General features: G+C 38.6%; 1 protein-coding gene across 3 annotated transcripts; it reads right to left on the bottom strand.

Annotated features, from left to right (window-relative positions):
• Nucleotides 1–1,596: 1,596 nt before the first annotated feature.
• On the bottom strand, nucleotides 1,597–25,561 carry RNF14 (ring finger protein 14). Of its 3 annotated transcripts, none has more exons than XM_043983971.1 (8): nucleotides 25,474–25,561; nucleotides 16,949–17,110; nucleotides 15,825–15,976; nucleotides 11,797–12,324; nucleotides 11,056–11,284; nucleotides 5,882–6,054; nucleotides 4,567–4,697; nucleotides 1,597–3,356 (listed from the first exon to the last, which is right to left on the bottom strand). In XM_043983971.1, the coding sequence occupies exons 2-8, from the start codon at nucleotides 17,100–17,102 to the stop codon at nucleotides 3,299–3,301; spliced, it is 1,425 nt and encodes a 474-aa protein (XP_043839906.1). In that variant the 5' UTR covers nucleotides 17,103–17,110; nucleotides 25,474–25,561; the 3' UTR covers nucleotides 1,597–3,298. The 3 variants fall into 3 exon arrangements, with proteins under 3 accessions (XP_043839906.1, XP_043839905.1, XP_043839907.1); XM_043983970.1 differs by lacking the exon at nucleotides 25,474–25,561 and adding an exon at nucleotides 25,222–25,456; XM_043983972.1 differs by lacking the exons at nucleotides 1,597–3,356; nucleotides 25,474–25,561 and adding an exon at nucleotides 25,222–25,457 and having other exon boundaries at nucleotides 4,565–4,700.
• Between the last annotated feature and the right edge of the window lie 845 nt (nucleotides 25,562–26,406).

The raw sequence follows: 26,406 nt of genomic DNA, 5'->3' as shown, positions 1-26,406 counted from the left end.
TTATGCTCTATCATCCTGCTGTAGTTTTACTACAGCATAGAAACTCGTGCCATCTATCTATATCTTTTGTCATTTGAGTTTAAAATGTATTTAACTAGAATGTGGCTCAGTGACCAGAAATCCTTTCCTACCACTCAAATCTCAGGTTCTAAATATGTTTGTAAGGCATGTACTCTGCAATCTGGTTTGAAGCTCCATTCTCATGAACTTCAATCTTTCCAGGAAAAGGCTGCCTTACTGTATAAAATGTTCCCTAAATGATTTATCTCTGTCTTTATAAAACTAAGGATAATAAAATAATTCGAGAAAACCAATTGGAGCATCGGAAAAAAACTGGTATCCGGAGGCAGGGCACTAAAAGTAAAAAACTCAAAATAGATTTTGGGGTTGGGTTTTTTTTTGGGGGGGGGTGTCAAAATATGATTTGTTGAACACCCTTGCATTATAACAAAGGAGTGATGACTACTATTTTCAGCTCCTTTCCATGGGATAAAGAGTAAAAATATGGACCTCGAAACCTGAATTGGGCTTTCTCTACTTCACCATTGAACCTGGATACAAATCCAGTTTCAGGTAATTTAATATTTGTGCCTGCTACCTCTTATTTTGGCCTGTTTAGGGAGAAAAGCTGCTTGAACGGAAGGATAGTCTCAGCTTACACACCAAATGTAATATTTAGCACATTATGACAAATAATAATTACACCATGCTGATAACACACACTGTAAGCAGCCAATGGAAATCTCCTGAGAAAGTGGAGAGAGCCTTCTAATATGCTTTTTTAAAATAAAAAGTATTTATTCATTTGTATTACATTCTCATTTTTAACAGAACTAGACTCAAACCCTTTTTTACAAAATTAAGAGGAATGTGGTTTCTTCTAACCACTGTGTTAGGCTTAATAAACAGCAGATCATTTCTATCACAAATATTCAGAAGTTTTCATTGGGATTCAGTTAAGCTATGGTAAAGCATCTTGCTCAGTAACCAAGGCCTTCATGAAACCAAACTAAAAACATGAATAAAAACTATTTTCTCTAATTTGTACTTCCTAGATGAAGAATTCCTTTCCAAAGCATTTGTAAGTATCTTATTTTTTCCAGTCACTCAGAAATCAAACAAGTAGAAGCTAAAAGCTGAAGCCATGTTAAAACTAAGTTTATAAATCATGCCAAAAAATAAGGACTCTCCTTCCAATGTCTATGGCTAAGGGTAAAAGCTTTAAATCTAAGAACATTCTATTACATTATGTAAGTATGTAAAGCTGGCTTCTCTGCTGTCTTTACTCACTAATTAACAGTGTATTTTATTCAACTAATACAATCATTTGCATAAATCTGACAACAGATTTGAAGCACACATTCTGAAGGGACCAATTGCTGCTTATAAACCAAAGCTTAATTCCCCACTCAGCAGCCATTTACACTGATATACACCAGATAATTAGTTTTCTGAATTCACATTTATAGTGTTATATTTGTTTTACAAAGTGAATTTAGTGTTTGTAAGAAGGCAGTGTCCTTGAAAACAATCAGTTTTGTCAAAACACTGGTCCTAGAAATCTAACTCCAATTAGAAGTCCAGGACAAAAAAGGCTCATTCTATGATTTTATTTTGACCTCTTCCCGAGTATCCAGTTATAATACCCATTTATCTAGTGTGGACAACTGCTTTAGGACTGAATTGGCAACAACTTGGCTCACGATAGCTGAGGGATGGTTAAATTACCCTTTCTTAACATGGGGTGTATAAACCAATCACATAAAGAAGAAAAGCTAACAAATTCCATTGCCAATCAAAAGCTATATGGTCCAAGATGTATCTCTAGAATCACAATAAAACAAAAAGTAATTTTATTCTCAGTAACTTGCATGCAGCTGGAAAAGGACTGGCTTCACAAACAGAAAATGAAGATACTGTAGGCCTTCTTCGGCCAGAAAAAAATTACTTGAAGCTTTATAGTAACTATGCTATCGAGTCACTCCTACCAAGCCACAGGAGGGGGGAAAAGTTAATTTCTAAAAGCTTGCAAAAACTGAATAGCAAGGCTCTGTATTTCAAACTATAAATCACTGCAGAAATTATGGTTTTCAAAAGCAGAATTCAAAGTCAGGGTTGGAATTATCACCTTGATTAACTGCTAATGGGAATAGCATTCTAAACAGTCACAAGCAGCAGATAACTCAAAATAATTTTTATTCACCTTGGAAATATATCAATTTTTCCCATACCTGGTTTCTTCCCCCCGCTTCCCCTTGGGTTTAACTAAAAGAAACCTCACTCTCTGCCTCACTGATTTCATTCATAATGTTTTGCTTAGGATAACATTAAAATCAGTTTGCTTTAATTACCAACCCAACTTAAAAGGTTTGTGTGAGAGATGGGCTGGAAGGGTAGTAGGTGGCCTGAGGGAAGTCAATGTTTAATTTTATGACAAATAATAATGGATTAGAGTTGAATATAAACCATAATTTTAAAGTGAAGGGATTCACTCATCTTCTTCTGATTCTATAACAATTCACTGAACTCTACATTTGGCCCAAATCCATGGGATCAATAAATAAGAAAACAGGTATCAGATGATCCACAAATATTTGTGGTATCAGAAAAAAGTAAGTGATTTCTGACAAACTGGAAACATGTCCATATTCTCTTAATTCTAAAAGCCAGAAATGCAAGAGGCCAATGGAAGATCTGATCAAATGAAAATTTACAACTTTATCACTATTCAACAATACCAACTTAGCAGGAAATAGATTCCTACTTATGGGACTGATATGGCAGGCATATGACCTGGAATCGGAGGGTAAGGGCACATCTTAGGCTATGACTTAGCAGTATCCCCTAGAGTGTAAAGAGCAGTACTGAATGGTGCCAGTGGGAAAGGACCCCAAGGAATGTGCTTTTGTTATCATACCCTGAAGAGCAAGATGCCTTAGAGATATGAAAAAGGTCTTTAAAATCTTACATTTTGACCCTTCTCCCTCTGAGCCTGGGTAATAAAGAAAACATTTACAATTCAGAATCTGGGGCACATTATGATATTGAATACTTTTTCTAGTTTTTGCTAATGTTTTCTAAAACCTTTGGCTTATAATTGTTCACATTACACAACACTGGAAAATTATACATGTGCCTTAATCAGCAGAAAATGAAAATAAAACCATGTTCTTCCACACTTCCTACATGGGAAGAATGAATGGTTCTCTAAACCTCCTGCAAGGTTACACACTGTACTCAACAAAAGAATAGGGCAAACCATTCCACTTCTATAGCTTTGAGCAATAAAGTAGTTTAACTAATCTTCAATCTCATCTTCCCAAATGTCACCATCAATATCCACAGCTTGAAATAACCTGGAAGACCATAAAATAAAATGCATTTTTATGCACTGGGAAGAAATGAAAAATCGCTCCTTTTCCCTTTTTTGGCCCCTCTTTCCTGATAACTCCATTAAAGAACTTTATTTCTAACTTTTTAAGCACAGAAGGAGGAACTCAGTTTCAAGTATCAGCTATGGAACTTGTCTTGAAAGGGTTTGTTAAAGCACCCTTATAGTGGCAGCATAATATAGTTCATTATAAGGCATTCATCATAGAGTCTGCAGGCCTGGGTGCAAGTCTAGTCACTGATACTAAGTTATGTGACCTCGGACAAGTACATTAATTAATCAACTTATTTATTTATTTTGCAGGGCAATGAGGTTTACGTGACTTGCCCAGGGTCACACAGCGAGTAAATGTCAAGTGTCTGAGGCAAGATTTGAACTCAGGTCCTCCTGAAACCAGGGCCAGTGCTTTATCTACTGTGCCACCTGGCTGCCCCCAAGTACATTAATTTATATAATCTTTCTTCATCTAAAAAACAGGGCAAAATACTTGCTTTATCTTCTTCCTTAGCATAGTTGTGAGGAAAGTGCTTTATAAACCTAAAAAGGAGTATAGAAATTTGAACATGTGCTTTCCTCCAGGATCCAAGGCCAGGGCCAAGGATGAAAGACTCTTTAACTGTGTGCACCTTCACAAGTATGTTCAAATTCTTTTTTTTTTTTTTTTGCGAGGCAATGAGGGTTAAGTAACTTGCCCAGGGTCACACAGCTAGTAAGTGTCAAGTGTCTGAGGCCGTATTTGAACTCAGATCCTCCTAAATCCAGGGCTGGTGCTTTATCCACTGGGCCACCTAGCTGTCCCTAGCAGATATTCTTAACTTGAAGTACAGCAGAAATAAGGACACCTCATTATAACAGAATTTGTTATTACATGGGTTTAGACAGATACCACAAGTCAAATAATATTTACCCTGAAACATAATTATACAAAAAGTGTTATATAGCATAACCTATAAAGTAAGGGGTTAGTTCTGCTCCCAGATACCAGCATTAAAAAGTACTACTGTAGCAAACTTAAAAAAAAAAATTGGAACCCTAGCAGCTTCTAAAATAACCCATATCCAGGGAACTGTTTCCTAACCAAACAGATATGGTCCAGTTTACTGTATTTATTTGAACTATTCTAAGAAGTACTGGAAATTACTGCTTGCCTTAGGCCATTTCTGTATAATACATACCGGTTGAAGCAAGGGGAAGATGGATCATTGAAATGTCTATAAGGGTTTGCTCTAGACAGACAACCCATGCAAATCCAGCAGAAATATTGCATACAGCCAGTACATGTCATCTTGTTACACCCATCTAATTTCTACTGAGAGAGAAAGAAAAAGTAGAAATAACAATGCTATAAAATCAAAGAGGAACACAACACACACAATACTCTGCATGACATCTAACCAATTTTACTAGAATATCTGATAAGTCTTACTCCCTATTCTCACATTGGGGCTACACATGGCAATTTTAAAATTTCACTTCACTTTAATGCCATTTGTTTTGTGAACCTATAAAAAGCAAAGGAAATTTTCAATAAGCAACCACATACTTTTTTTTTTTTGGGTGAGGCAATTGGGGTTAAGTGACTTGCCCAGGGTCACACAGCTAGTAAGTGTTAAGTGTCTGAGTCCGGATTTGAACTCAGGTACTCCTGAATCCAGGGCCAGTGCTCTATCCACTGCGCCACCTAGCTACCCAACCACATACTTTTTACAGCAAAAACTTTTGGTTGGTGGCCAATACAAACCAAGTAACACCTGGCCTCTAGAACTGAAAAATACAGTAGTTTGAACCTAAATAATAAAAAGCCCATCAACTCCAATATATGGCTCTTTGGATGACAGTGTCTATTGGCTCTAAATGGCATTTTTCTCACAGGAATTGTAATACAGGCAGCCATATCATTAGGTAGAGTTCATTCTGTTTGAGCTAATTGGGGGAGAGGTGGAAGAGGAATTCATAGTAGAGTTAACAGAAATCATTTTTATTTGGCTTCATAATACATTTTGATTCTCCTCTTCCCAAGCAGGTTTACTCTTCCTATTTAAGTTGTCTTGGGTTTATATGAAAATTCATTTGTATTTCCTGAGCATATACTTAAAAGGTACCAGCAGGGTGAGGGAGAAATGTAAGTGGCAGAAGGCCAGTTTATGATAAAAATAGGCCTAGAATAATACATAGGCCTATAAGGACCATAGCTACAAGGTGATCACCTCTGAAGTCAGGTCACCTTTATGTGGTGGATATGGTAGAATGATATTATCAAATGAGGTCCAATATGAAGAAAGTACTTTGAAAAATATAAAGTGACATATAAACATAAAACATGCAAATTATTCAATAGTGACATCTGTATCTGTCAGATAGTAAGATTTAATAAATGCCAAAGGGTTTATGAACTTGTGCATAAGTTTGTGAACTTGAACAAGTTTAAGACAGAGGGACCAGTCACATGAGGCCCTGCCTGCATCATTCTGTTTGGCCCCACACACTCACCTCTATATGGGTGCCACAGCAAGGACAGCTCTTGGAGTTCTTTTCTAGCCACTCTTTACTTTCCATTTCTTCTAGTGCTTTCTGAATCACCCTTTTACCATACCTCTGTTCCAAAAATCGTTTATTGGTGTCATCTGCTTCAAGATACTCATTTCTCAAGTCAATTAGCTTTTCTAGAAAGTGAAAAGGAAAAGAACATTTTATCTAAAGGCAAATTGTTCAAGTGTGCATGTTTATCAATTTCTCCAGTCAGTCACCTAGTGAAATTATGACCAAACGTATATACAAAAACAACTTTTGCTTATACACACGTTTATCAGTTCAACTGCCCATCTTGGGGCCTAAAGGAAATACAATCTATCATGGAACCATATCTCACACTGAAGTCTAATCTTTCACATACAAGTTTAACCATACATAGATACCTCTACTTTCCATTAACCTTCTTTCTCATATGATCAATGAGCAAGGATTTATTAAGTACTTACTATATATGTTATATGCTATATACTGGAGAACGAAATGGCAAACCACTCTAATATCTTTGCAAGGAAACCCCAAACGGGGTCACAAAGAGTCGGACACAACTGAAGTGAGCGAAAAACAACAGCCACAAATATACCAAGCATTCTGCTAAGGGTTGGGGATAGAAAATCAATAAACAGAACCTGCTCTCAAGAAGCTCACATCTATTAATAGGGTAGACAACTACATACAGAGATATACAGGATAAGTTTGAGATAACAAAGAAAAGACACCAATTAGGAGGGGTGAGGAAAGGATTCTTGTAGGTGGGATTTTAGCTAGAACTTAAAGGAAGTCAGGAGGTAGATATAAAGAGGGTGGCACAAGGGATATCCAAAGAAAATGCATGAAGCCAGAGTCTGGGAGTATTTTATACAGGAACAACAAAGAGGCCATGTCACTGGACTGCTAAGGGGTATGTGTTTATGTGTCCTTGACAGGTGAGTGGAGGATGAATTGGAGTGAAAAGGCCAACCAGCAGGTTACTGAAATGGTCCAGGCCTGTGATAATGAGGGCCTATACCAGGGTGGTGACAGTGTCAGAGGAGAAAAAAGGAGAGATCTGGGGAAAGAACTGGGCAGATATATGTTGCAACAGTTAAATTGATAGGACTTGGCAACTGATCAGATATGAGTATAAAGTAAGTGAAGAATCAAGGATGACACCTAGGCTGTATGCCTGGCTGCCTGGGAGGACGGTAATGATAGCCAATAGCAAAGTTAGGAGGAGAAAGATAATGACTTCAGTTTTGGGTATGCTGAGTTTAAGATGCCTACAAGCCATCTAATTTGAGATGTCCAAAAGGCAGTTGGAGATGTGAAAATGGAAGTCAGGAAAAGAGATAAGAAGCAGATAGATAGATAGATCTGAGAATCATCTGCATGGAAATAATTTGGAGCTGATGAGATCACCAAGTGATACAGAAATAGAGGGAAAAGAACTGAGGGCTCAGGAGTGAAACTTGGCGGGGACAGTGGAGGTTAGTGACTGGGACCTGAAGATCTGGGAAAAGAAACTGAGTGATAAGACAAGTGGAGAAGAACTGGGAGAAAGTAGTGTCAGGAAGACCTAGAGAGAAGAGAAATGACTGACAGTGTCAAAGGCTGTAGAAATGTCAAGTAGAATGAGGTGATAAAGGGCCATTCACCAGATATAGGGATTTAAGAAATCATTGGCTGGGGCAGCTAGGTGGTGCAGTGGATACAACACAGGCCCTGGAGTCAGGAGGACCCGAGTTCAAATTTGACCTCGGATACTTATTTAGCCACAAAAGGCAGGAGAAAGAGCACGATGGCTAGCAGGGTTGGGCAGATCAAGTGAGTTTTTTAAAGATGGAGGAGACATGGGTATGTAAGCACTAGCGAAAGAGCCAGCAGACAGGGAGAAACTGTAGATGAGAGAAAAGGGATGACAAGAGAGGCAATCTGTTGGAGATGGGATAAAATAGGATTACTGGTACATGTAGGGCTTTGTCTTGTCAAGAAAAAGTCCACATATCTGTAGGAGACTGGAGTAAAGGAGAAGATATGAGGATGAGGGAAGAAGAAAATGGCCAGTTTTCTCAGTGAAATAAAAGGCAAGGTTCTCAGTTAAGTAGGTAAAAGGAGAGGGGAGCCATGGGAGGTTTGAGAAAGGATTTAAAAAGTTTAGAAAAGCCACATGGTAAGTGGGATAGGTGATCCAGTTGAGATTGTATAACATGATTTGTAGTAGACCCAATTTGTAGTTTCATGATTTTTCTGCAGCTCTATGCAGCAGTACACGAGTAGAAGAGAAGGCAGCAGGTGGTGGAAGTAATTCAAGGTTGAGGCTTGACAGAGGAGGATCATCAATATTTTTCCCAAAAAACTTGCCCTGTACCTCTCAACCAACTTCCTTTTTACCATCAAGGGCACCACCATCCTCCCAGTCCCTCAGGTTCACAACCTAGGAGTCATCCTTTAACTCCTCACTATCTTTAAATATCCAATGTTGTCAAGACCCTGTTGAATTCATCTTTGCAACATCTCTCAAATACACCCCCTCCTCTTTAACACAGTCACCACTCTAGTGCAGGTCCTCATAACCTCATGCCCAGACTACTACAATAGCATGTTGGCAGGTCTGTCTGCCTCACTGTCTCTCCCCATTCCAATGTACCCTCTATTCAGTCACCAAAACAATTTCCTAAAGTGCAGATCCAACCATATAGATGTTCTACTCAAACTCCAGTGACTCTCACCTTTCCAGGAGAAAATACAAAATTCCTTCATGACTTTTACCCTGCCCTTCCCACCTCCCCTCACCCCTGGCTGCCCAGACTCCTTACACTCTGGCACTGGCCTCTTGGCTGTTCCACTCCATCTCTTAGCTTCAGGTATTCTCTGGTGCTCCTCGTGCCTGGAATGTTCTCCTTCCTCATCTTCCCGTCCTGTTTTCCTTCAAGTCCCAAATACAATCCCATCTTCTTCTTCTTTTTTTTTTTCTTTTTGGTTGGGGCAATGAGGGTTAAGTGACTTGCCCAGGGTCACACAGCTAGTCAAGTGTCAAGTGTCTGAGGTTGGATTTGAACTCAGGTCCTCCTGAATCCAGGGCCAGTGTTTATCCAATGTGCCACCTAGCTGCCCCTCATCTTCTAGAGGAATCTTCTCCCAGCCCCTCTTAATTCTGGTGCCTTCTCTCGCTGAATTATCTCCCATTTATCTTGTATACAGCTTGTTAGCACCTATTTGCTTGTTGTCTCACTCATTAGACTGAGAGCTCCTTGAGGACAGATATTGTTTTTTTGCCTTTGTATTCCCAGCACTTTGTATAGTGCCTGGCACATAGCAGATACTTAACAAATTCTTATTGACTGACTGACTGACTGAATAGGTAAGGGGGCAAGGGAATTAAGTGAAAAAGAGACTGTAGAGTTAAATTTTCACCATGAAGTCAAGAAGGGCAGCCCTGGGCAAGTCATTTAACCTGTTTGCCTAGGAGGCAGCTGGGTGGCTTGGTGGATAGTGCTCTGCACATGGAGTCAGTTAGACCTGAGTTCAAATCTTGCCTCAGACACTTACCTGCTGTGTGACACTGGGCATGTCACTTAACCTCTATTAATCTCAACCTCTGTTGCCTCAAGACATTGGCGAAGGAAATGGCAAGCCATTGCAGTATCTTTGCCAAGAAAACCCCATGGACAGTATGGTCTACCAAGTCATGAAGAGCCAGACATAAGTGAACAACAACAACAACAAGAAGGGGAAAGGAGAATATTGCTAGGACAGGGGTATTACCCTGGGGGAAAAGAACTGAAGGGCTCAGAGACTGGAGGTTGCAGTGAAAACAAAGTACATATAATATAAAGCACTAATATAAGATTAATAAATGCAAAAAAATGTGAAGTAGTTGAATGCACAGTAGTTTTGTAGGGTTAGTGGGTGGGAGAAATCAGGAAAGGCTTTATGTAAAAGATGATGTCAGGGTGGACTATTAATTAAGGTCCTCTGGTACCAGAACCTATTTCCACTGTACCACTCTGCCTCCCCAGTTTTGATTCCCCATTCCACTCGAATGACCTTAAATTTAAAAATACAAACTTATTCAGCAATCCTGCTTATTTAATCTTTCAACAGCTTCAGTCTTCTGTAATCTGTTTGCTTGACAATACTGCCTTAATGCTTTCTTCAATTTTTCAAGCTACTCTTTAGAGTATCCTCTTCTTAATGCAATGGGTTCTGCTTAACGACATTTTGCATTTTCATTCATTCCAATGCTAGTGGAATTACTCATCTAACATTTTTACTTGTGAGCTCCCTGCCTCTAATAATTAGAAACATTTCCTTTTTTTCTTGACATCTCTACTTTAGCATGATTGTGTCAACAGGATACGCCAGTAATCTCAAAATAAAGGTAATCAACAAATTAATATTAGCATTGGATTTTTAGGCTTCTTCTCAATTTTATTAATATCCTAAACCTCCGTGTATCCAGTTTCCATCTCTACCTCAGTATAGCAAGTTGAAAGAATTAAAACGAGCTTTAGCTTCTACCTCTAGGGGAAAAAATGAGACACACATAAGTAAAAGATAACATAGGTACTTGAGTTAATTTTGTAATTTTGTAGGGAAAATAATAAAAAAATTCAACTTACCTGAGTTTAAGTTTAAGATCATGGAACACAAAATCTATTTAATACAATTTTTAAAAACCCCTTTCAGTTCTGTACGATGTCCAATGCAGCCCTACAGTGATGATGTAACTGCCTCAGCCTTTTCCTTCCTAAATGACATCACCAAAATTTTACTCTGGTCATCTTTCTAGGGTCTAATGTAGTGTTTTTCCTCTCAATATCTTCTGGGAATTATAGTGAAAATAATTGTGATAGGCCTGATTATGACACTTGGAGGCTCATATGACCACAAGAACTTCCCTTCAGATCTGAACGTATTTTATTTGTTAATCTAACTGTTGAAGAATAAGGATATATGACTGTTAATTTTAGAAAACTTGCCATGGTCTAGATGAAATGAAGTTTAAATTCCCCATCCTTGCTCTAGACTATGCTGTATTAATAAGTAGAAAACATTTTTCTAGAAGCCAACTTAAATAGCTCTTTCTTTTATACCTCCCCCCACCAAAGCTCTAAGAATCCTTTTTGATTCCATTTCCAAATTAATACAATTACCTGCAGTTACTTTACATGGAGAAACTCCATGATAAGTCATTTTACAAAGTGTACAGAAGGCATAATTGCAACTGGAACAGATGCCCATGGTACATCCTGGTTCCTGCATGACAGGAGTCTGGCAGCATGGCCTGGGACAATATACTACATCCGCCATCAAGTCCAAAGTAGACTGTAGAAGAAGGCGGTCATAACGTGCAAACAACTCTTCTTCTACCAGTTCTTTGACCTATAAGGAGAAGGAAGAAACATCTGGTTGGATCTACATACTAATTTTGACACTGACTCTGGATCATCAGGAAATCCTTAGGATTCTGGTCCAGAATTCATGAGTCTGTTGCTCAGAGATACGTTAAACCCTCTGTCACCTTCAGATCAAGACAATGATTCATGTTCAGAAGGGCAAAGAGACAAAGTGTTGCTTCTTTGGGTTTCTTAAACCCATCATGCTCAGTTCAGAGACAAATTAGAAGACCATCAAGTGATAATGTAATCCCAGGACAAACCTAGAGTTACTAAAGTTTACAAAGTAACTCATTTCACTGTCAAGCTTATTACAAGTCCACCCCAGGCAGCCTTAGGGTTCATTTTAACTAAAATGATAGCATATAATTTCAGATGAATAGATTAGATAAATTTATGGGCTTTAAGTAATAAATGATCTTGAGGATTCCAAGGGAGCCTCTTGCTATACTTGCTTCCCGGTCAGAAAAAGAGGCTCCCCAAAAGATAATCAGTTACCTGGCCAGGAGTAGCAACAGAGGAGCACTTTGGTTCTGGACAGTTGAGACAGTGCACCTGGCCATCCCTGATCTGGATTTCAAAGTAGTCCTTCAAACAGGCTTTGCAGTAGACATGCCTGCACTCCAGGAAGTACATACACTCGCTGCCCAACTTCTCACAAAAGCAGATATTGCACAGGTACATCTTACTGTTAAAGCACTTTTTCTGCTGAGCTTGATCAAAGTCTAAGATTTCCCGTATCAGGCTGGACAAAGACTCCACATCCTGCACAGCTCTCTCATCCACAAATTCTTCCTGGTCTACTGTAGTGCCAGCTGCCCCCCCAAAATCTAGTTCTGTGTTAGGAGGAGCCAGAGATGTCCTGCTCTGCACATTCCCCTGGGGGCCCATTTTGAGCTCGTAGGGAGAGGCAATGTTCAGGTATGCTAGGGTTTCTTCCTTGAGAAACTGCATCCAGGCAAACAGGACCACACAGCCACGATGTTCTTCCCACAGGTTGTCTAAGTGCTTGCACAGAGCAGTTAGCTACGACAAAAAGGTAACATCATTGAGTATAGGAAATAAAAATGCTATTTTAAGAAAAAACCTAACTCAACTCAGAATGATTTCCTTTTTAAGCCTTTTAAAACTATAGCATTATTTTCCATAGCTGTGACATGCTGCAAAATTACCTGGAAGCCTTATCATTAGTTCATCCTCTGAAGAATAAGCCCCTTGTGTCTAAATATACCACAAAGTTAAAAGCTTAGAGACTCAAGAAACCTCAGTGAATATACCAAAAGTACAGATTTACTGTAACAGAGATCATCTAATATGCTATAATATGTCCTAAAAAGACTAAGAATTTAGTTCTAGAATACTTCAAGATCCTTTATTGTCCTAGCTCTTTTATGTGTCCTAGAATAGGTTAAAAGTTGACAAATTCTCCTTGCACAATGCAAAAATTTCATCTGCATTATGATTAATAATGAAGTAAAAACAGGACCAAATTTTTTGTTAAATTATTTTAATTATATAATGAAGAAATCACTAAAGGAACATCCTTGTGTGGTCAAGTGCATATTTTGATTTACAACTTCATTTCACTAACCTGTGTGTGTTTAAAACAAAACTAAGTTAGTGAAAAGAATTAGATTAATGTTGCAGTACAAAAATAGGTCAATGCAGCTTGAATGCTATATAAAATGCCTTTTTTCCTACATCAAGGAAGTTAAAACTATCTGATTTTTTTTCTCCTTAAAAAATAGGGTCTGTTTAGACTGAAAGGCAAATATAAGCATCTCCCCACAAAGACCTCTAAAATATGCATGACAAAGTTACAGTAATAAGAAGTGTTTAAGGTAAACTATTTCTTTAAAAAAGGCAAACAAATCTTGATTACAATTTAAATCAATACCGACTGAAAAGGGACAGCATCATTTCATGTTACCTTTCCCACAGTGTCTGATATGGAACACAGACGGGCCCTTAATACTTGCTCATAATAAATCCAGTGTTAAACTAAGAAATCTTTCATTTAAGTATGATTTTTCTCATATGAAAAAACTATGTTGTTGCTGGTGCTTAATTCTATATAACAGAAATGTCATAATACTAATAATCACAAGGTTAACTGCTCTTTGAACCACAAAATTAGACGACTATCTTCTTAACTATGTTGTTTTTCCGTCACTTCAGTGCTATCTGACTCTTTATGACCCCGTTTGAGATTTTCTTGGCAAAAATACTGGAGTGGTTTGCCGTTTCCTTCTCCAGCTCATTTTACAGATAAGGACTTGAGGCAAACAGGGTTGAGTCACTTGCCCAGGGTCACAGCTAGGGAGTATCTGAGGCTACATTTGAATTCAAGTCTTCCTGACTTCAGGCCCAGTACTCCATCCACTGCACCACCTAGCTGCCCCATCTCTTTATCTCTTCCAATTCCCTTCTTTCTTCCTTCTTTTTTCTTTCAACACTTCTGAAAAGGCAGTTGTTTTGTCCATAGATTTGGGAAGAAAAGAGGAATCCTACTCTAATTCCTTATCACTGCCACCCCAGATTAAATACTGTTAACTCTATCTTGGATAAGATAGGTCAAAGCATCATATATAGAACTAAAAAAGTATAAATGAATATTTAGTAATAGGTATTTTGGATGTCTAAACAATGAAAGTTGTAAACAAAGTCAAAGGAGCTGAAATAAGAAATGTGGATTTTTGTTTTCACCGGAAAGAAGCCTGGTGTTCTAATTACCTTAGATACAGTATGAACATTATAACGGGATCAAGTGGATTATTCTCTATGGCTTATGTTATAAAACCACAAACCCCTAAATTTCCTGTCTGCCTTTCTCTATCTCTCTTTTTTCTATTTCCTGTATCCCTACTAATTTTTAATACTATACTGATTAAAAATAACTATTTTAAACCATTTATACAATTAAAAATATTGTAAAACATACATTAAACTTTTTGTAGAAATAGCACCAAAAACCCCTACTAAATTAATTCAACTCCAATTATCTACATGCTGTTACCAAGTTGCCAGGCAGTCCAGACTCAAGTAGGTCACTATCTTCTATTATCTGACTTAATAAAGCTCTCTGCCACTAGCTCAGACATTAAAATTTAAAGTACTATTAACAATTTTTAAAGGTATAATAATCTTTTTACAAATTCTGAGATGGCCTATTTTAAGCTTGGAGCATATTTCCTCGTTCTCTATATGCACTGTCATAACTTAGCGATATTCTAAAAAGCAGAGCTGGAAGAGATGAAAACTACAAGACCAACAATGAAAAATGGGCAGACTACTTTTTTTTTGCACTCAGAAAATGATAGTTTATCTCTTAACATACTTCAGCCTATCAATCTCCAAAAGGATTTCGACAAGTCTTGTTGCTATTGAACCAAAATCTGTGCCTGAATGTTTTACATTATGCCCAGAGCCTTTTTTGTAAATCCAAAATAGAATGAAGTTGTGGTATAAAAATAATATAAATTGCAGAGGAAATGCAGGCACTTAATATGAGGTGTTTGGCCTTAAAGATACATGAAATAAATATTTAAATAAATAAATAAACATCTTCTAAAACCTTATTACTGCTTTTATGAATTCAAATATAGGGTCCAATTAAGAAATGTTTATTTCTACAAAGAGCAAAAAATAAGATGAAGCCACTTTTTATGTTTACTTAAGAAATTTTCTGGGGCAGCTAGGTGGCGCAGTGGGTAGAGCACCGGCCCTGGATTCAGGAGGACCTGAGTTCAAATCCGAACTCAGACACTTAACACTTACTAGCTGTGTGACTCTGGGCAAGTCACTTAACCCCAATTGCCTCACAAAAAAAAAAAAAAAAGAAATTTTCTTCTTACAACATAAACTCAATTTTTAGTCCTTTGCAACTAAATGAGATTTCCTTTGAAAAGAAAAAAAAAAAAACATTTATCTGAGAAGCAAATACAAAGGAAGAAGCAGTACTAACTCCTAAAGAAAAAAAGACAGTGTATTAACTTTGAAGAAAGCACATTTTTTCAATTTAAATATGGATATAATTAGAAAACTGCAGGATGATAAAAAGGAAATATTGTTGATTTCAAATTATTTCTACTGCAATCTATGATAGGCCTACATTACACTATAAAAATTAAAACATTTTAACTACCTCCTAACAACCAAAATTATTTTCAATTATAGAGTAACAGAATATCTGAGTTAGAAAGAAAGCTTGGAGATTCTATGATCATCATTCAGTCCAAAACTTTCATTTTACACTTGAGGAAACTGAGGCCCAGAGAGGTTAAGCAATGTACCTAAGACCGTACTACTATAGTCATCAGAGCTATGATTAGAACCTGGGTCTCCTGATTCCGAGTCTAGTATATCAATCAGTTCCTCATTAACAGCAGGCTTTATAAAGGTAAAAAAATTTACAAAGCTACTCCTTATTGTACTGAATTTCTTTAATGCAATGAAGGTGAACATCAATTAAGGAAAGTATTCATGTTCCTGAAAACGAATAAGAAAAAGTAAGTTTCAAACCTAACCTGAGTTGGTGAAAGCCATTTGCCACTGAGGGTGAATGCTGGAGGGGAGGTTGACGGATAATCTGGTGGAAGTTCAAAATTCAGCACAAGTGGAGGCAGAAAGCAAATTGTATATTCAAAGCCACCATTCTGTAGACATTCCGTTGGATTGCCTGAACCAAAAACAGGGAATTCAAGGATCAGTCAATATTTGAGGGCCCCACTGTGTGCAAAACAATGCACTGATACGGTGGGAGGGAAAGGAAGAGGTGGTCAGTGATGGTGGTATAAGGAAGAAAATAGAATTTTTTCCCCCAAAGAAAGAAATCTCTCAGTCCCCTATGTCTAAGTCTCTATCCTTGCTTCTTTAATTTTTAGTTTTCCTTTCAGGGAGAAAAAAAATCAGCCTTTAAAAATCAAGCAAAGCACAACGACCTGTTTAGTAAAAATATAACTTACTCTAGTATACAATTTGGTGGGACTCTGTATTTTAATGGGTCATTAAATTATACACAATATTTTAACAGCAGAAAATTAAATAAAAAGTTCAGAAAAAAGGGAAATATTTACCCTTACCGAACAGTTGTATGAAGCACTAAGATTAACTGGGGCTGGGTGTCATGGTCCATTTAGATTAATATATGCCAACTCGCTGATCTTCCATCTGGAGAGGTATCTTGCTCATGCAGGCCAGCATTTCCACAACCAAAGTTTCACTTGTATTACCTTACTTTCTTTTCTCCAGTTCTCCTCTATACTGTAATAACTTTTGCGGAAAAGTACCCTGAAATCCTTCTGTGAAGTTTGTGATATCCTACTGCTACTTTGTTTTCTGTTTTTAAGCAACAGTTACTGAGTATGGCAGCAAACATAATGGGAAGTTAGGAAGAATTTTGGAAGCCATCTTGTGAGAAGCATAAACTATCTAGAAATGGTATTTGGCATTCAAGGAAATAGCAACCAAAAACCTACTCACCCCCTTTTTTTAGATTATCAATGAGACATGCAGAGAGTGGTTAAACCACTCTCCTAATAATGTCCAACACTTCAAACTATAATGATGGCATCAACATGTCTGCCAGGAAAACCAGAAAATATTGCATTTAGAAAAATCTCTTTAACAGTGAACAAGAATCATAACTCACCGCTCACAAATATTTTGAAATTTTGGGGCAAATCCAAACAGATTCTGGTTTCTCCACCTTGAACAGACTCTGCTTTTTTAAATTCATCTTCATCATAAATACTTGCCAAGGCCAGCAATTCATCCTCCTGGGCTTCTCGGTCTTCTGACGACATTTAATTTTCTGTAGAGTTAAGGATGTTTACTTACATCATTAAGACTGAAAAAAGTGCCAAAAAAACAAAAACAAAACCCAAAACAAAACCTAGCACTAAATCCTACACAATTGCAAAGCAATTAATAGTGTCACTGTTGTATAAGTTTGAAAACAATGCAGCTATAGTACTACAACATTTCCTTATTTCTGCAATAAAAATAGCTATATTAGAAACTGTTTCTTGTTGCTAACGTTGATTAATTTGGTGTTTCATGAGGACTAATTTTAGAATAATCAGCAACTACAATATAAGTTCTTATGCTCTTAATAGTACATAGTATGTCTCCTACTACTCTGTATCATAGTTTAGAGCAGTGTCTATTGCTAGGATTCAATGTATCATTGATTTTTACATAAAGATAAATGGACAAAAATTTATTTTTAAAAAGTCACCAAGGAATTTAAAAGTAGAAAAGTGATGCAATATTGCTAGTAACTAAACTGACAATGATTTTTTTTAAAATGACAGCTTTTAATAAATCTACTATAGGTTAGTCTAAGACTTAGATACACCCTTAGTAAACATACTGACATCTAAGAATAGCTGCCCCACCAGGGTAATCACAAGAATTCCCTTTTCCTCCCACCTGCCTGGGGCATTCCCCATCCCTTTCTCTAGAACTCTGCCTCTATTTATTAGAGAGGTAATAACAGAGGGAAGGAGATTAAAGGTACAATCCCATATTCTTTTCCCCAGAAGACTTGTCCCCCCCCCCTTTTTTTTTGCAGGGCAATGGGGGTTAAGTGACTTGCCCAGGGTCACACAGCTAGTAAGTGTCAAGTGTCTGAGGCCAGATTTGAACTCAGATACTCCTGAATCCAGGGCAGTGCTTTATCCACTGCACCACCTAGCTGCCCCTATTACGCCCTTTATAAAAAAAATTGTGAACTTATCAAATAGGTACATTTCAGTGTGCAAAGATCAAAAAAGATGATGATTGGTTTCATATGAAACAGTAAACTTGCTATGTATGCAGTTTTTTTTTTTTACTGGAAATTTTCTTTATTGTAGAGGAGTAGTATGCGGGATAATGCGGGACAATTCGGGTTTAGTGAGTTGCTAATGGTCACATGGCTATAAGCGTCAGGAGGACCTGCACCACCTAGCTGTCCTGGATACCGTTTAGATGATTCCAATTTTGCTGGCAACATCCAAAGCATCATAGTCTGGAGCCAGTCGGACAAAAGCCTTCTTGTCTCCATCAGGCCTGATCAGTGTGTTGACCATGGCCACATCGATATCATAAAGCTTCTTTACAGCATGCTTAACCTGTTGCTTGTTGGCCTTGACATCCACAATGAAGACATGGGGGGCTTTTGTTTTCTATCTTCTTCATAGCTGACTCAGTGGTCAAAGGAAACTTAATGATGGCATAGTGGTCAAGCTTGTTTCTCCTCTGGGCACTTTTCTGAGGGTATTTGGGCTGCCTTCAAAGTCTTAGAGTCTTGGGTCGCTGTAAGGTGGGGGATATTTGGATCTTCTTTTTGTGGCACACCCTTCAATACTGCCTTCTTGGCCTTCAAGGCCTTGGCCTTGGCTTCTGTCTTGGCAGGAACAACCGCTTCCTTCCTCGCCTTTGGCGCCATCTTAAGGAAAAGCTATGTAGTTTTTAAAAGTATATGTTATAGGGGCAGCTAGGTGGCGCAGTGGATAGAGCACTGGCCCTGGAGTCAGGAGTATCTGAGTTCAAATCCGGCCTCAGACACTTAACACTTACTAGCTGTGTGATCCTGGACAAGTCACTTAACCCCAAATTGCCTCACTTAAAAAAAAAAGTATATGTTTAACATGGTAATAAGAAATCTGCTCTTTATGTATCCCTTTGTAAATTTGTTTTCTTTTGTGCATTAAAAAACATTTTTATTGATGCTCTTTTGGGGACATCTCTATCACTATCCATTAATTCACATCCTTCAAACAGTATCTCTTTTCTAATAGTCAAGCAAAATAATTTTTACATTCTTGTTCAGTTGTTATGAAAAGCTCATTAAGACTGTCTGCATGTTATTTTATTTTATTTTTTTGGTGAGGCAACTGGGGTTAAGTGACTTGCCCAGGGTCACACAGCTAGTAAATGTCTGAGGCCGGATTTGAACTCAGGTACTCCTGAATCCAGGGCCGGTGCTTATCCACTGTGCCATTTAGCTGCCCCTGCATGTTATAATAAAATGTGGATGAGCTTGTTTCATTCTTCTGTGTGGCCAAAGATTCACTATTATTAATAAATAACATATACCACTTTCTTTCCCATAGGATTACAAGTGGGAAAAAGAGAAGAAGCATCAAAGAACCCAGTTTCCTATTGCTGCTAGCAGTAAAAACTCTTGGAAAATTTCAAAGGCACAGTTCATTTGCTTCTGACAAGGATGGGAAAAGAGATAAGATTTATATTCTGCCTGGTACCATGGAAAAGAAATACTGGTCAGAAACAACAGGTTAACTAGCAGTGGAAAGTGAAACAGAAAGACCAATTCCTGAGGCCCTCAGAAGAAAATGGGGATACCAGGAGTCAGATCAGACTGAGAAATGTTGAAGAACTATGAAGATATATAATACTAACTACCATTTTCCTTATCTGAAATCTGCTACAAGCCAAAGCAGTTTAAAAATAAAAGGGAGGCAGGGGTGGAAGAAGAGTACCCATTTTCATAGCTCAGGAAGTTGTAAGAGAGGAATACTGTTATAAGATACATTGGGCAGCTAGGTGGCGCAGTAGATAGAGCACCAGCCCTGGAGTCAGGAGGACCTGAGTTCAAATCCGAACTCAGACACTTAACACTTACTAGCTGTGTGACCCTGGGCAAGTCACTTAACCCCAACTGCTTCACTTTAAAAAAAAAAAAGAAGATACATTAAAAAAAAAAGGTTGCATATGATGTTTGGTTCTATATTATCAATAATAATATATTATACTTAAGGAATATTGGTTAAACAGACTGGAGGAGGGCAGGCAGGAATTGTCTGGGAACCTAGGTATAATTTACAACTTTCTAACATGTTTTTTGTGGAAAAAATGAATGTTTCAAATACCCGATTATATATTTTTAGAACATAAAAATTAGGAATTTTCTATAACTATATGCAGCTATTGGTGCAATGGATAGAAACTGGGCCTGAAATCGGGAAGGCCTGAATTCAAATATAGCCTCAGACATTTACTAGCTCTGTGACCCTAGTCAAGTCACTTAACCCTGTGTGCCTCAGTTCCTCATCTGTAAAATGAGCTGGAGAGAGAAATGGCAAACCACTCCAGTATCTCTGCCAAGAAAACCCAAATGGGATCGTGGAGAGTCGGACATGAGTGAACAACAAAATAGCAATGAAAACTTAGGAATAAGATTGTAATTACTGATACTTCTTACTTTAAGAAAATCCTAATTTACAAAAATCCAGCTTGATAAAAATGGAAAAATTCATAAGTAATCATTCACATAACAAGAAGTTTCACCTCAAAGTTCCCTTAAATAACAAATAATTTGACACAGTTTGAGCTGGCCCTTACAGATTATTTAGTTTAGTCCCATCATTTTACAACTAGGGAAAGAAGGGCCCAGAAAGAATGATTTATACAAGGTTATATAACTAGTTAGTGATAGAGCAGGCACTGTAACCCAGGTCTTCTAACTAAACTGCCCAGTGAACACTATCTCACCACATTGTCTTTCAAGTCAAATGATTGAGAAGTTATCCTCTATATAGCTTTTTACAATACCTATTGTGTAAAGCAGAGATAAATATGTGTGTATGTACTCCTACCCTAGTCTAACATTTTCTAATATTGTTCACAAAAAGAACAAAATGGCAAAAATGATTTGTGCAAGATTATTCCTTATCAAAATGCTATCATTCTCAAGCTGTATGTCTATCTAGTATTAAGTAGCAGGTTTCAAAATATTTGCTTTAAGTAATCATTAAATAACTTTTCTCAGAAAATGATACCCAATATTGTAATTTGCATTCTTGGTCCAGGTAGCTTGAGAATGCCATTAATTTCTTGTTTTCTGGCAAGATACCTAAAAAGGAACTGCTAAAACTGGAAACTAAAGTTGGTATTGTGGAACTCATACTGGACATTCTGCTGAAATCATCATTCGTAGAAAACAAATAATTATAGTAATGGGTATTTTATATTCTGAATTCTCATTACCTTTCCTTTAAATGAAACACTACACATAAGCCCGAATTGAACTGCCAGCTTCCAACTTGGTAGTATAACTTGCTGCAGCAATGAAATACATTACCCACCTGCCTTTGGCTTTGAAAATGATGACTTAAGGAAAGGGACCAAAAGGCTATCTAGACAGTAAATAACCTCAGAGTAAAAATTTGAACCACTCAGTTTTCCCTTTACATCACAAACCCTAGATGCCACTTTAATTTTTCTCCCTCTTCTTTTCCCCTTCCCCTTCCCCTTTTCTTTTCCTACTCTTTCCTGCATATGGGCATGGCTTGAGAATGATTGTAATCAAAGCTACAAAGACTTACAAACACACACACACACACACACACACACACACACACACACTTCTCATATTCCAAAGGTCCTCCCAATTCTTAATTTCATAACAATGCCTTTCTCTGTCCAGAATATAAACTATGTTAAGAAAAAAGTCAAAAATGTGCCACATATTTAGTTGTCTTAATTATTTGAAAGGAACCTTATGGAGCTCAGGTTTTGGTTGTGAATTGCGGCAAATTTCTTCTATTTTGTAAAAAAGGTATAGCAAAAATCATATTAGTTAATCTCTGACAAGTCAGCTGCTTGATATGTTGCATTCTGTATGAAGATAAATTTTGCTAAACAAAGTAGAGATGAAAACAAGATAATAATTGCTTTCCAAAATATGCTACTTATGAAAAATTAATCTATTCATTAAAAACAGGTTTTACTAGTACTCTAAAAACACTTTGTTAGTAATTATTTTAAGGCATAATATATGTATATATTATAGACACAGAATAGTGTTCCATTCAGTAAAATGTGCGTGTTTGCATACATATATACACAGAACACTTCTTTAAGCAAATCCAACATGAAAGCCTAAGTTTGCCAAAAACCCCCCACCAAAAACCAGGTGTGATTATTCACACACAAAAATATTCACCAGAGGATTTCTAAACAGCAAAATCTTTCAATTTATAAAAATCAGATAAAGCAGGGCGGCTAGGTGGCGCAGTGGATAAAGCACCAGCCCTGGATACAGGAGTACCTGAGTTCAAATGTGGCCTCAGACACTTGACACTTACTAGCTGTGTGACCCTGGGCAAGTCACTTAACCCCCATTGCCCCTCCCAATCAGATAAAGCACATATCAGAAAAATATCTCTTGCATTCAATAATTTACATTTGTTAAAAGTAAAAAAACAAAACTCCACTTGTTTTTTAATACCCCACAATTCCACCATTCCCAATTAGTTCATGCTTTCTTAGTTAAGATCATAGTATTATCTTCTATGCTAACTTCATCTTTTTCCCAATACCCTCTTCAAATCACATACACTCTATAAAGGTGTGTTTTTTTTTTTCAATCAGCCAAAATAACCTCTCACCTCCTATGAAGGAGTTTCACATTAGCAACTCTTTGACAGTTTCTATACCATTGATTTGGCACTTAATGCTGCCTAATATTAGAGATTTTTTCCCCTCTAATATTATTTTCCTAATTAGACTATGAGTACCTAGAAAACAAAGAAGCTAATTTCATAGACTTTGTAATCCTACAGTGTCAGCACAATAAACACTTATTTATTGATGGTGGGATAATTTTATTACTGACTGCTACTACTAATGAAACTTTGATAATTTACCTTTACCTTAGTTTTTGGAGATAATATGACATTTTAAGAATGTAATATTTGTTTAAATGCCTTGAACTCCTATAAGAAAAGTATGTTTGAATTTATGATCTCCCTAGTAGCATGCTACATTAATACCTTGATGTAAAGCAATTGAGAAAATCTAAGATGAAACAAACAAAAAACCCCAAGTATTCGTGATCAATTCAAAGTACTGAATTTTTTTGGAATTGCCAGATTCAGTTTAGGTTAAGTCACTTGAGCCTTTCTGAGCTTCAATTTCTTTTGCAATACCTTTCTTTGTCTTTAGGCAGTTGATGTTGGAATTGTGTACTCAGAATGTTTTGAATTCCTTGAAGAAAAATCGACAAAAAACTCCCAACAATGTTTTGTTTAGATTCCTAGTCCATTTTCCTTACAAAATTAACTATGTGAGAAGTGAAACACTTTGTAAGCAATTAATTTTAAGGTCATCATCTACCATCTTAAAATTTTCATCTAACATACAACATAAAATAAGCTAAGCAGTCAGTGGGTAGGCATATTTAAAATAACCATCTCAGGAGGTTATATAATTAAGGGCTAATGTTATGATGAAAAAATTATTCTTGGTCCTTATTCTCATTAAGTATTTACAAAGTATTGCCACACTAAAAACATTACCTAAGCTCCTTGTCCTCCCCTGAAGCAATATGGTATAAAAACAAAAATATAAGAACTTACTATTTGAATTGCCAAATACACCAGAGAGAAAATAATAGCACCCTCCTAACTTTTGTCCATTTTCAATGAAATTGAGTAATACAAAGTTCCACACCTGCCCAGGTCATTCTTGCAATTAACAAGAACTACAAAAACCCCTCACAAGAACCCAAAAAATAAAACAAGAATTACAAACTTGGTGCTTGGGTAGGCAATAGGGTGATACCATAGATGATGGAAATTTTCTCTATTTCAATGAGCTTAAAGAATTAATTCAGTAGGCACCCTCAACTTCCTCTCCCAGACCACCTGGCAACAAGGCAAAAAAATCTATCAACCCTACTTAGGGTTTTGCTGTAATGCACTATTTTTTTTTTTTTTGGTGAGGCAATGGGGGTTAAGTGACTTGCCCAGGGTCACACAGCTAGTAAAGTGTTAAGAGTCTGAGGCTAGATTTGAACTCAGGTACTCCTGACTCCAGGGCCGGTGCTCTAACACAAAGAATATAGGCCTTCAGAAAACATCTCAATTACAGTATCCATTTCTGTTGGAGGAAGCTCATTCCAAATCACCAGATTTATCTTTAATATAACATAAGTAATACAATGATACCAAATGGGGCCGGGATGGCATATATGATATATATGATAAGAACTGGATGGCAGTCAAGAGCAATTAGATTCATATCTGGTGTCTGCTGTGAGACTTCGGCCCAGTCATTTCTCTTTCCTCTTATATAAAATGACAGAAGGTGGACCAAATGATCTCTGGGATGTCTTCCAGATCTCAAGAACCTAGGAGATATTAGGTACTAATCAAAAGTATTCAAAGCCTAAAGTGATGGATTAAGCGTTTTAAGTCTGAACGGTTTGTATCTAAGCTGTTTTCCTCACAAAGTAGAGGTAGGAAAAAGTGCTTTGTAAACTCTGAGCCCTATAAAAAGGTGAATTATTCTCCTTAAAGCCAGCCACTGAGTGAGGAAAGTAATTTATTCCTAATTTTTTCTCTACCTCCATCCTTAATAACGGTAATAGCTAGCACCTTAAGGTTTGCAAGTAAGTACTGCCTCCTTTTAGCCTTACAACTCTGAGTGAGAGGTGCTGTTACTACCCCCACTTTACAGATGAGGAAACTGAGGCAGGCAGAGGTTAAATGGCTTGCCCATGGTCACACAGCTACTAAGCGCCTGAACTCAAATCTTCCTTTCTCCAAGTCCAGAGCTTTATCCATCTCACCACCTAGCTTTACTGGAGATGGGGCTCCCTTCCTCCTAGAAAAAGGGGCCAGTCTGCAAAGGAGGGATGGGGAGGGGGACGCCGTCAGTCCTGCCCTTTCCCACGGGGGCGCCTCGCTTTCGTCAACCCCTGACGTTGCGGGGAGGGATTCGAGCAAGCAAGAAGGGCTGCTTTAGATGTTTCAGGGGGGTCTCAAGACCCTCACTAGCAATCCCCTCCCCCTCCCTTACGGGCCCCCATCCCCGCCGCACCCTTAGCAGGCAGCCCCGCCAACCGCCCAGCCCCGCCTCGTCTCTTGTCTCCCCTCCTCTCCAGAACAGGCGCCTGGGGGCCGGCGCCCTCACCTTCCGGTGGCACCCCGAGCTCGGCCCCAAAGGTTCCGCCCCGCTCTCCCCTCCCCCCCTTCACCCGGCCGGTGCGCCCGCGCGACCAGCGTCTCGGCACGGGATGAGTGAAGGGCGGCCGCTGCGGCGGTAGCTACGGCCGTATGAAACGTCTCCGCCGCCGCCGTCACCTCTCAGATAGGCCCCCACCCCCCCAGAGGGAGGTCGGCGGGGAGGTCGGCGGCGACTTCCGCTCCCTGCCGTCCACCTCACCTGGCCCGGCAGGCAGCTTCCTCTAACACACAGAGCAACCGAACGGAATCGGATGGGATGGGATGGGGCGGGGCGGCCAAGGGTGGGGTGGGAAGGGCGGGGCCGACGGCCGGAGAGAGGGCGCCGCGCAGCCGCCGAGGCTCCGGGAACTGCGCCCCCTGCAGGGTGGAGGTTGTCAGAGCCGGAACGGCCGGAAGACGGAGAGCAGGGAAGGAGGAAGAGGAGGAGGAGGAGGAGGGAGTAGAGATGGAAACCGAGGGCATCTCCAGCACAGCTGGGCCTTGGAGTTTAGAACTGGGTGGGTGAGTGGGCAAGTCCTGGTTGGTTGGTTAGCAAGGCAGACAACCCCTTCCTCATTTTACAGAGTAGGGAGCTGAGGCTCAGTGGCTTGCCTAAAATCATACCAGAGAATAGAGCTTTCATCCATCCATCCATCCATCCATCCATCCATCCATCCATCCATCCATCCATCCATCCATCCATCCATCCATCCCATTCATTCATTTCGTTCATAGGCATGGTTCTAGGGCTCTTTCTGCTAAGCTACTTCTAAGTGCCCCCAGCAAGCTCCCTAGGTCTCTACAGTTTGTTTGCTCCCCCCTCATTTGCTCTGATATCATGGAGAACCTCAGACATCATCCCACATTTGCAAATGAGAAAATGGATGTCAAGAGAAGTCGTTTCCACTATGTTTGCCTCTCTGGTTGGGGTCCCTGATGTCACTCATTAGCTGTGTAAACAAACCTTAGCAAAGTCACTTCACCTCGGGCCAGTTCAGGGAGTTAGTTGTACCTTACAAGGCTTGTTAGTATCAAAGGTCTTCAAACACTTCTTAACCTGTACACCTAAAAACTGACCCCTTCAGCATCCTGTTTCTCCCTTCTCTCCAATTCTTGGCCAAAGTCCTGCTAACTAGATTAAGCAACGATGAGC

Source organism: Dromiciops gliroides, chromosome 2 (assembly GCF_019393635.1).
Source record: "Dromiciops gliroides isolate mDroGli1 chromosome 2, mDroGli1.pri, whole genome shotgun sequence".
Classification (NCBI taxonomy): Eukaryota; Metazoa; Chordata; class Mammalia; order Microbiotheria; family Microbiotheriidae; genus Dromiciops; species Dromiciops gliroides.
The sequence above is the reverse complement of the archived record's forward strand: the minus strand, read 5'-3'. Positions and strand labels throughout refer to the sequence as shown.